General features: G+C 51.6%; 1 protein-coding gene and 1 long non-coding RNA gene across 2 annotated transcripts; one reads left to right on the forward strand and one right to left on the reverse strand.

The window, feature by feature from the left end:
• Positions 1–1,874: 1,874 nt before the first annotated feature.
• On the forward strand, positions 1,875–3,379 carry LOC111817830. The gene is made up of 3 exons (XR_002821936.1): positions 1,875–1,978; positions 2,547–2,669; positions 3,091–3,379. It is a non-coding gene; the product is annotated as an uncharacterized LOC111817830 (long non-coding RNA).
• Positions 3,380–5,849: 2,470 nt separating this feature from the next.
• On the reverse strand, positions 5,850–8,593 carry Ccl1 (C-C motif chemokine ligand 1). Its single transcript, XM_004635512.1, has 3 exons — positions 8,518–8,593; positions 7,350–7,461; positions 5,850–5,952 (listed from the first exon to the last, which is right to left on the reverse strand). The coding sequence occupies exons 1-3, from the start codon at positions 8,591–8,593 to the stop codon at positions 5,850–5,852; spliced, it is 291 nt and encodes a 96-aa protein (XP_004635569.1).
• Positions 8,594–11,435: the final 2,842 nt, after the last annotated feature.

Genomic DNA, 11,435 nt, shown 5'->3' on the forward strand with positions numbered 1-11,435 from the left:
AAGAAGAAGAAGAAGAAGAAGAAGAAGAAGAAGAAGAAGAAGAAGAAGAAGAAGAAGAAGAAGAAGAAGAAGAAGAAGAAGAAGAAGAAGAAGAAGATACATTCTGAGGTTACAACAGCTCTATTACAGCAGTAGGGGATACCATGCCGAAGGCTGAAACCCTTGGCTCAAGGCTGCCCTCCAGTGGCGACATAGGGGAAAGGTAGGCAAAAGCCCCTCGACCAGTTCTCCAAAGGCCACAGGGACTGCCTGGTGTCTGCAGCCATCGTCAGAAAGGCAGGCGTCGAAGACCCTCCTAACCTACCACACCCAGAGTGGCTGCCCGGGGAAGAGAATGAAATGGAAAGAAACGGTTTGTCTAGAGGGTAACACTCCTGGTCTCCTTTTCTCACGTGGTCCTTGACAAGTGTTTCTTGTCAAAGTTACATAAGATTCATAAAATAATGCGTGGAGCAACACATACTCTTGAAATTCTGGGGAAGCGCTTGCGTAAGATTGGAATGATCAGTGCTTGTGGGAATTAACTGTTAAAGCCGCCTGAGCCCTGAGGATGTTTTGTGGGAAGATTTTCATTACTGATTCAATTTCTTTGATAGTTTAGAAACACTTCTGTTTTCATTTCTTCTTCCAATCTGTAAGTTATGTTTTTTTGGAAACTCATCCATTTCCTCTAAATTATACGTATTGGCCTAGGTTCTTATTTTCATTTTTGTTGTCTGCAGAGACTGCCATGATAACTTTTCTTAATTTTAATTTTTTGATTCCTGCTGTTGGCTGTTTGCTTTACTGCCTCTTTTCTCCTGCACGGCCTCAGGGGAGCTTCTGCTTCACTAGGAGCTTGCAGAAGGACTCGCTTTGAGCTCCTTCCGTCCTTTCTGGCATTTGTTCCTTTTTGCTTCTCTAAGCTTCACTTTTTATTTCCATCTCTTTGCTTTCATTGTGCTCCCTTTGCCTCCCTGGAAAGGCTTCTTTTGAAGGATGAGCGCGAAGGGGAGGGCATTACAGGAAAGAAAAGCACAAGCAACACTTGGAGTTGTGCTCAGGCAGGCGGCCTCACCCCGCTGTCCCCTCCACCTGCTGGGCCTCACCTAGCAGCCCCCTCAGCTCTAGGCTCAGCCCTGTACCCCTCTCGGGAGGACAACAGGAGCAGGAGCAATGCAGGTTTGCACCCTGTCCCTCGTCAGGGTACTTGCTCCCCACACCCTGCACCTTGCATTGGGGAAACAAGCCTGCATCTGTCCCCCGGGGCCTGCGTGGTGGGCCAGAGCGTGAGGTTGGGAGCCTCAGACTTCACCTGTGTGGATGTTGGAGATTCACATTAAACCTGGCTTGGAAAAAGACTCCTGAAGCTCATTGAAAGGTTCAGACTTCTCTAGTGATGATTAAATATTCACAAGCCAGTTTCCTCTTCATTTTGCTACTTACCTTCCCTGAGGCTACAGAGGGTATTTCATCCGCCCCCTCATTTCCTCCTCTACCAAATGGCAGCATCGATACATGCCTTACACCTAACGCGTGCAAAGCTCTCTTTCTGTATAAAAGTCATTTTCCATGTTTTCTTGTTCCTGCTGGGGAAGGCAAGCGCAGAATTGCTCCTAGCTGTGAGTTCTACAGTGTCCCTGCGCTCACCTTCCACCTGGGCTCCTTGTGCCAGGCAACTAGGAGGGGACAGGCCCGGGCTGCCCAGCCCAGAGCTTCCCTGCGTTTCCTGGCATGCTCTGCACCAACCAACTGCAGCTGGCAGGTTTAGGGCCCACTTCCTCATGAGCTGGCCATGACAGAGCCTATGGGAAGGTCTTCCTAGAACTCCCACCTCTTCTGCTTCTTATAAAAGGCAAGCAGAAAAGCCAGAGGGACAGAGAGCTGAGACCAGCCCTGACCCTGAGGCCACACCCTTGCCCTCCACCATGCAGGTGTCAGCCTCGCTTCTGTGCCTTCACAGCTGCTGCCACCAGCCTCCTGGTGCTGGCTCAGGAAGGTAAAGCCGTCCTCCCTCCAAGCTCTCTCTGCCTTTCTTTTTCTCTTGCCTTCTAGGAAGCTGTAAGCCATAAGCCCAAGTGCTTGACTTCTGAGCCCATCAGAACAGCAAGGTACCCAGGGTTTCACTTTAGCACTGAATGTGAAAGTTAGAAAGCTGAAGCCCACCTGGGAGCCAGGAGGCACCAGACTTACTCAGCTCTGGGCCAGCCCAGAGCAAGAGCAGAACCCACGCTGCTGATACCACAGCCAGGCCTCTGCCTTAACAGCCCCTGCCCATTATAAGCCCTGAAGATGTGGGACCATACCTGGGACCTTTCCCCTGGCTGTGCCCCTGGCTACTCTGAGATAGCTATGACCCATCCAGAACAGGCAGCCTAGGAGAATGGAGTTTGAGGTCTCAGCTATGAGTCACAGTCCCTCCCCAGCCCCAGCCCAGGCCAGGTGATTTGGACTCCTCAGATGTAGGTCAGGTTTGCTTTCACCTCTTCACCCTGCTTCTGCTTTGTCCATGCCCTGAAAAGCTGGGCATGCTCCCGAAGGCTTTTGCCTGGTGATTTTATGTCTAGATGCAGAACACACTGAAGAGATCCCTTTTACTTGTTGTTTTTCATTAATCCAAAAAGGATCCCCTTGAAATATCTGAGAGACTATCGGCTCACCAGTGAACTTTGTCCCGTTCCGGCTATCATGTGAGTAGCAGAGCCCTGCCCAGTGCCTGCCCCCTACCATGTGCCCCAATCCAAGTTCTTTCCTAGAAGAGAGATGTCAGGCTAATGCTCGGAGGATGAGGTAGAATCCTCCTGCTCTGATGTGTTAGAAGCATGTCCAGAGAGCGCTGCTACCTTCCCACGGTGCCCTGCCCCCTGGCGGGCTCCAGCTGTCACCCAAGTGGCTGCCTCAGCAGACACGAGGATGACCTCCCCAGGCCCAGTGAAAGTGGCAGCTACAGCTGGAGGCCCCTTGCTTCCACATGCTTTCTGCCATCTGTCCAAGGAAGGACCTTCAGTACACAGAAGGGTCAGCAGAGTTGGAGCCCAGTGAATCCCCCCTTTTGGCAGGGAGCACCCCCAGAGGGTTCTAGTCAATAATAACTTTGTCCTTCCTTTGCAGCTTCAAAACCAAGAGAAACAGACATATCTGTGCTGACTCCAGTCAGAAATGGGTCCAGGATGCCGTGAATTACCTGAGCATTTCTTAACGACCTGAGCTCTCCACTCCTGCAGACCAACCTGAGGGTGAGAAGGGACGGCTCAGTTCTGCCCCTGTCTGCCCATCTGTAATCTCTTTACCACAATTTTCATATAGAAACTTTCAAACCTATGTTGCAGAATGTACTCTGTCTCTCCAGAAATGTTTACTTTTACTTGAGTTGTGCTACTGTTTTCGATTTCATTTTGAGTATTGATCTGCTTTTGTTTTGTTTCCTGTGTGTGGAACAGGGTCTCACTATGTAGCAGCCTGGACTCATAGTGATCCTCCTGTTTTCAGTCTCCTCAGTTCTGGATCTCAGTGGCCTGTGTGCCCAGGGGCAGCACGGGCACAGCACGTGGTGCTAGGCGTCGAACCCCAGTCCTGCACTTGCCTAAACAGGTGCTTAGTCCCCTGAGCTCTCTCGCCCGCCCTTTGATCTCTTTTATTGTGCCTTTTTGGGGTGCAGGGCCTCACACACGCTAAGCAAGAGCTCACCACTGAGCTACACCCCAGCTCAAAGACCCTCTGCTGAAACAAGGCTTTGAGCAAGCTGGTCCTTGGCCGGCCCCTAGCGCCTTCCCCTGTAGCCCAGGCCCCTTTCTCTCTGGCTGTCAAGGATGAGGCCTGTGCCTGGAGGAATGACATGAAAGGACACTGCAATGTACAGAGCAGATAGATGTGCCCTGTGAATGGGGCATTTATGCTATATTGGAGAGAGAAATGAACTATACTGCACAGAGCAATGAACAGAGCAGGAGGACTCCTGGATGTTTTCAGGAAATTCATTTTATTTAGAAACTACAACAAGGATGTTTTCTTCAGGGAAACTCCCATGGCAGTAGCGGGCGCTCTGAGCACCCTGGGGGGAATGCAGCATAGACAGCCCTGGCTGTGTGCCTACCCTGGGCCTCTCTGAGTGCTGGCAGCGTTCAACAATAGCTCTGCTTCTGTGGCTCACACCGAGGACCTCACGTATGGTTCATGCCCCACGACTGCGAGTTTTCTTAAGACCTGCCATGGCTACCCAGAGGCTCCATTGCCAGTGTCTTCTAGCTGGCTTTCCTGTCACTGTGCTTGCTCTTCCAAGCCTTCCCCAAGCCTGGGTTGGGCAACACCCCCTACATGTGTACCTGATCTCAAACGGAGGCCCCACGGCCACGTCCTAGTTAGCAACAGGCTGGACAGGAATAGGACTTAAGGAGACTGGAGCCGGCAGGATGGAATACTGTGGTCATAGCAAAGATTCTTCTACAGCTGGTGGAGGGTGGAGCAGAGAAAGAGAGTCCGGAGGGATCGTCTCCATAAGGCCAGGGTTTGGGTTCCAGAATGTAAGTGTTGGAGGCTTCTAGAAGGGAAGGTTACGAAGTTAGACTCCGTTCTGAAGGAAAGGGAAGGAATGAAGGCTTTGGGGACACCAAGAAGGATGAGGCTGGGGAGATGCCAGGAGCAGCAACCTGTGGCTGAGGGTGGGATGGAGAGAAGAGAGGAGGACTGGAGCCAGCCTGCTGCAGCACGCCGGGAAAAGAGGGAAAGGGACCGAGGAGGTCGGCTGTGGAGTAGGGGAAGAGGCAGGTTAAGAAAACTGAGCCGGATGCATGACATGTTGAATACTAGGGAAAAAGAAGCACAGGACAAAGGACCTTGTCCCTGAAGCCACCAAGCTGGCCTGTGAAGGGGTGCCAGTCCTGAGACCCAGAATGCACTCCCCTTCCTCATTTTTCTCAAATCATTATACAAATCAGAGTTTGTGACTGACTGTCCTTCTCAAAGCAATAGGGCCTCCTCTTCCTCTATGTCCACCTAGGCTGCCCTGTTCTTCCCAAGTCTGCCTAACCTCTGCAGGCGAGCCAAGTTGGCATCTCTGTCAGATATCTCTGTACCCCTGCCTGGGCACCCACCTGGACTGCTCCAAGGAGGGAAGGGCTCTAACAACAGCCCTGTGGGGCCTGTACCTAGGACCTCAAGGGCACAAGTTCTATGCCTAGCTATGTCAGGCAGCACCCTGGCAACCTGGGACACCAGCTAAAGCTCAGGCCTGGGAGGCCAGAACCCTGGGCTCTGTGTGTCCCTCTCTAGCCCCCAGGCCCTTGATCTGTAAAATAAGTTGGGCAGCACCTTATAGGCAGATGATCTGGCAAGACTCCCTCCAGCTAGGACAGTGGATAACACCATCCCTGAGTGCTCCAGGCGGGATAAGGACAGAGAGCACCCAGATCTCAAGCTTAGAACCAGCGCAGGCCCCAGCTTGCTGCTCCACTACGTCTCGCACAGCTGCCAAACCCGAGGCAGAGGTGCCAACCAAGGCCCAAGTCTAAGCTTGCCCAAAGGCAAGGTGGAGGTAGCAGGCAGAGAGCACACAGCAGCTTCTATGACAGCCATGGGTTCCCCTGGTGCCGAGTCAGCATTTCTCTCTCACCCCCCGCAGCCCCCTAGCCCCCTCCTCTGCCCCAGTGCTAATCAAGTCCACACTCCAAAATCCCTGTAGAATTCAAGAAGCACACGGGAGCAGAAGTTGGAGATTCTGTATTTAAATATATAAAGTACAGCAACGTAGCTTATCAAGACCATGCAGTCCTCCAAGAATCCAGGACAGTGGGCAGAAGAAAAGGGACAGGGCTGGAAGCTGAGGAACAGGTGGCACTGTGTGGTCTCCAGAGGCCAGGATGGGAGGGAAATCCTCACTTTCCCTTCAGTGAGCAGGGCTTCATCTTTTTCAAGTAACCTTGAACCCATCCAAGCATATGCAAGGCACAGGTTTCATTGCCTCCCTTCAGCCGGAATCTGTGAACAGAAGATGTAGGACAAGGGTGACCGACAGGCACTTATTGGGCAACACGCAAAGATCCTGTCTCCCATGTCCATGTTGCCTGGTGTCCCTGGGTTTTCTTTCTGGGCCTCATTTTCCTGTCTGTAAATGATGCCACTACACAAGCTCTGTAACTTCCACATTGGGTGGTGTGTGGTGGTGGGGACATCCATCAATGTGAGCATCAGGAACTTATTAATTGAGCTCCCTGATCCATCTCCTGGAGATTCCAACTCCAAGTCAGGCAGAAGTATAGACTGCTTGATGATTATCTAGGAAGAAAACCAACCTAGATATTCCAAACCATGTCTAGGATGATTACCTAAGATGAAATATCTCTCTACTACAAAAAAAAAAAAAATTTTTTTCTGTACTTACGACATGGTCTACAGGGTTTCACTACATAGATTGGACTCATAGTGATCCTTCTGTTTTCAGCCTCCCAAGCCCTGGGATTACAGGCACGCGCCGCCACGTCCAGTCTCAATCGCAGTCTCAGCGGACCTCGCGGGCAGGCCGGCACAGCACGCTGCTGATCGAATCCCAGCCACTTCATATGTCTAAGCAGGTGCTTTAGTCCGCTGAGCTATCAGGCTGTTCCTACAACTTTTAATATTACTGTGTCCATCCGGTACCTAATTATACTGGTTCATTGTGTGTGTGTGTGTGTGTGTGTGTGTGTGTGTGTGTGTGTGTTGCTTTTCTGATCCTGACTGCTTTCTAATTGTCTAATCCATCATCTAAGCATCTTACCCTGCCTCTTACAGTCTGGGTTGTCTTAAACCATTACTTCTACTCCCTGAACCTGAGTTTTCCAGGAACACACATGGGCCAGCCGAGGTGATAGATGCGCAAGCGCCTTACAGTGGTGAGAACTGCATGCGAGCGAGCTCGGTGCAGTTTGCGTGGCCCTGTGATGCACGCATCATGTTGCTCCGCTTCACAGATAAGGGATACAGGGGCTGCTGGATAAGGCTCAGGGCATTTTCCCTGCCCGAGGTCGCCTAGACCACAGACTGGCAAATGCAAAAGCAAAGACGGATCATGACAACCTCCCTCTTCCCATCATGCAATAATGTCTGGTGCTTTTAAGTGATTTCTTCCTCCTCCAGGGTGCAATACTCGGGTACAGTAATTGGCACCATAGGTTTTCCAGAACACAAAAGGCTTGCAGAACAGACGGTCCTTCAGGTCCTTTCTAGGAAGCTCGGCGCTCCCCCTAGCCCCTGAATCCGGCTCTGCAGCCAAGTTGGGGCGGCTTCGCAGGCAGCGTTTAGAAACCCTAGTCTAGTGACACAGCGCCATCTAGTGCCCGCTACTCTCGTTTCAGCCAGCACGCTCCCTCCGAGGGGTGGGCTGGGCGACAACTCACATCACGCCTTTGTAAGGGCAGGTGGAGCTGATGTCTTCGTAACACCGGATTCTCTGCAGGGAGATCTTTTTCTTCACAAAAGAGTGGCAGCAGCGGGAGGAGGACACGTGCACTAGAAGAGAAGAACACAGGAAGGCGCGTCCTAGCTCAGCCTCTCACAGGTGGGATGATTTTGTTTAAAACCCAGCCAAGCCCCACCCAGAATAGGCCTGCGCTCTGGGGACCACAGCCAGAGGCATGCAGCAGGGCGCTGTCGGTTAGGTAGGGAAAGAGCCAGGAGACTGGGGCTCTGACCCGAGTTCCCTGCAGTGGGGCGATAAACCTGTGCCGTGGCCAGGATCCCCATGCCCAGAGCAAGAGTGTTTATACCCTGGTTCCTAACAGCTCCTCTGGTTCTGGCCTCCCACCACGAGCGCATGGCTTTGTCCCAGCGTTCAGGTCCAGCGCTCTGGACCTGGACACTGTAGTTCGCAGTCCACAGACCAGGGGCCAGGTGAGGAACTATATACGGAGCTCGGATCACCAAAGGAAGTACTTCCTGGTAGCAATCAGCTCCCGAGGCCATCTCTGGGGTGCCCCCCCTCCCAGGTCCCAGCCCCAACTCCCACCCCCACTCTGCTACTTTTTACACACACTTCTCCCACCCTTGCCCCGAAACCTGGCCTCCTCCCCCTTAGCTTACTGCTCACCGAATACTTTCATGTCTGTGGCTAGGCCAGTTTTCTCCCAGCATCCTTGGCAGGGAGTGCACATCAGCAGCCCCACTTTACCCATGGAGAAGCCATCATGCAAGAGGTCAAGTGACCCACTCGAGGTCCTCCAGCCATCAGAGCTCACAGTCCTACTGTATCTGTCACATTGCAAGAAAGACCCAGACCCTCCTCCTGGCCTCAGAGTTTCCAGCCTAACCTAAAAAACCCCACAGTCCCCTCTGTAAGCTTGCAGGGTCTGACTGGACAGAGCTTCCTCAGGCTGAGCCCCATGTCTGCCTGATTCATGTTCTTCCTACTGGCCCTAGGCCTCCCACCCTTCCAAGCTCTCTCTCCGCTATCTCAGGTGGGAAGATGGGTGGTAGACTCCATGAGCTCAAGGTGAGTCCTGCTGGGTTCCAGGGCACCTATGTGTCTGCCCTCCTCAGGGAGGAGCAACAGGACTTGGGGACACTTACAGCTCATGCTGTCCACATCTTGTGGCCACACCGTAACCAGCAACAGGCACGCCAGAGCCATAGCAGCGAGCTTCATCCCGGGTGTCTGTTTGTGACCTCTCTGGAGCAGCCTTGTTGTGTGTGATGAAACCAGGGCTCTCCCTTGTGCCATCCTGCAGCACCAGAGCTTTTATTACAAGGCCTGGGGAGAAGGGATTTCCCACGGGAAGAGGTGGGAGTCCCAGGGAGAGGGGACGTCACTCACAGTGACCACATGGAAAACTACTCTCCTCACCTCTCACATGGTGTGCAAGGTGTGTTTGGGTATAAGTGGCCTTCGGAACTTCCCCAAGCTTAGGAGACGATAAAGATCATGCAGAACTACGTGGGAGCTGTCCTGGCTGGGACAAAAATACGTGGGAAGGTGAGATAGGGGAATGGGAGGAAGTGGCCTGTGTGGGGCTCATGCAACCCACATCGTGTCACCCAGGCAAGCAGCTGCTGTCCTTGGAACATCACAGAGAAGAGTTCTGGGCTTGCACTGAGACACACCTTCGCCTGAGTCCTAGTTCTTCAAACTCAATTGCATCAGCTTGCCCCGAGTTACACATCCATGCAAAATGGTAATAAGAATCCATATCTAGGCGTGGGTGAAAATAATTAAATAAAATCCTGCATGTCAAGTACCTGGCCCAGATATTTACTATTCTTTTTTTTTTTTAGTCCTCAATACGTCAATAGCTTTCCCTGTTCCAGGTCTTTTATTAGCCTCAGGAAAAACAATTATCACTGAGACACAGAGCCTAGCCTGAGTGCTCCCATTTCAGCTCACAGAAAAACAGAAGAAGTAAGGACAGCCATAGATGTGTCATGTCCACAGCACAGAGGAGAGACGGGAGTCCTCACAGGGGAATGCTCTTGAAGAGGGTCTCCCACAGGCTTGTGTAAAGAGGGATGCATTAAGTAGAGGAAAGGGCCTGAGTAAGGACACAAGGCATAGAGGATGCTTCATTCTGAGTCGTCAGATGAGGCTGGAGTGTGCAGTGTGAGAAGGGTGATGAGTCTGGAAAGTGGCCAGAGGCCCACGGCCGACCCAGCTCCAGAGGCCCGGTGGCCAGGACCTTCTAGGCTGTGCATGAAGTAAGCACCTCCCATTGAGTGGGGCAAGCAACTCTCAGAAAAGGAAGTTACTTGCTCAGAGCTGGATTGAGAGGAGGTAAAAGCCTTGCAAACTGATGCTCTGAGCTCCCAGTGCCACCCAGCTCTCAGCCTCTCCTCCAAAGGCCCAGGTACTAGTCAGCCCCCCAAATGCTTCACCACAAAAGGGGAGTCCAAGCAGTTAAAACCAGTGGCCCCCTGTGGTCTCTTCTTCCCTCCGTCCTGGAGACTGATGGGTGTTTGTTCCCTTTCCTGGGACCTGTGAGAGAGAAGAGGTGCAGGTGTGCAGTCACTGGGCCAAATACAGCCGTGGACTTTAGGGAAATGGACAGCGGACAGTGTGGCCACGTAGGAAATTCTTCATCTGTCCCCTCCTCCTGGGGCTGTCCCTCCAGTAGCTCACTTCCCCCCTTCTCCTCGCTGTGGCTACAGGCAGCCCCACGCAGGAAAAGAGGAACCAGCAAGACTTACTCATGCTGTCCCTTGCAGGCCTCCTCAGCACCTTGAAGGAGATGGCTGTGGGCTTAGAACATGCAAATGTTCCATTCTGAGGGGACGTCTCACCCACTCCCACATGGCTGTCAAGGTGTAAATTCTTCCCTAGCCCTAGCCCAAAAGCCAGGCCAACTATGAACTCAGGAAGGTAGCTGTGGAGTTAAATAAGCGAGGCAGAGTGGCCTAGGATGGACCAGTGAGCAATAAATGCTTTTATGAAAAACAAAGTTATTCACACGAACAAACCTGTTCTTGGTTAGATGGTTGAGAACCAGGAGGTGCCTGTCGATAGGTTTTCCCTTTTCATGATCTTTTGGGAAATAGGTACCAATGGCTTGAGGATAGAGATAGACTCCAGCAGGTGTGGATTTGTCCTTACTGTGTCCTAGCATGCCCCTAGCATGCCCCTGCTGGCTGAGTGGGCTGCATCCAGGCCCCCCTGCTTGCTTATCAGTTCCTGTCCATCTGGTCCTCAAGGAACAGGACACAGAAGCCCACGGGAAAAAAAGACAGCACCCAGAGTCACAGAGCTATAGAAAGACAGCCCGGCTCTGTCCGCCTCTGGGGCAAGGTTTCAGAGAGCTCCCGCTTGAGAAGGACACATGACAAGGGGAAGAACTCAGCCTCTGGAGTCAGATCTCAGCACCAACACTTGTCCAGGGCAAGTGACTTAAGCCTTGGAACTAGAGGTCCCTCTACGAGCTCAGCGACTAACTGGACTTACACTGTCCTCAAGATAAGCTCACTGAATAATTTCTTTCCCTTTCTCAGCATCTATGGAAACTGTTCAAAGGGAAGAACCACTGGGATGAAGGAAAGGAAAAAAGAAAGGAAGAAGGAAGGGGAAAAATATATTTGTATATTCACAGGATAGCTTGGAAAAGTACACTGCTGATTTCTACTGGTCTACTGTAAGGAAGTTAGTGCTTAAATGTTTTCTTTTTCCTTTCTTTCTAACTTTTTAGGTTTTTTTAGAGTATAACATTCAATTTATTATTTCTTTCCAAGAGTTTTCTTCAGTCCATTAAGACCCAGCTCCCCTCACATGGGCTTTGGTGGAGGTCGTGGGGCAGCACCAGCTGGTCTAAGTCGGGGAGGAGGAGTTCGATCCTTACAGGCTTCAGGAGATCGATTTCTGACCACTTTGCTGAGAAGGCACAACTCACACAGTAATGCAGCTTCACGTACTGCTTGGGAAGCACATAACCATCGAAGACACTCGCTTTTTTTATTTATTTATTTATTTATTTATTTATTTATTTATTTATTTTTTGGTGGAACCGGGG

Source organism: Octodon degus, unplaced genomic scaffold (genome assembly GCF_000260255.1).
Source record: "Octodon degus isolate 3935 unplaced genomic scaffold, OctDeg1.0 scaffold00072, whole genome shotgun sequence".
NCBI classification, from domain to species: Eukaryota; Metazoa; Chordata; class Mammalia; order Rodentia; family Octodontidae; genus Octodon; species Octodon degus.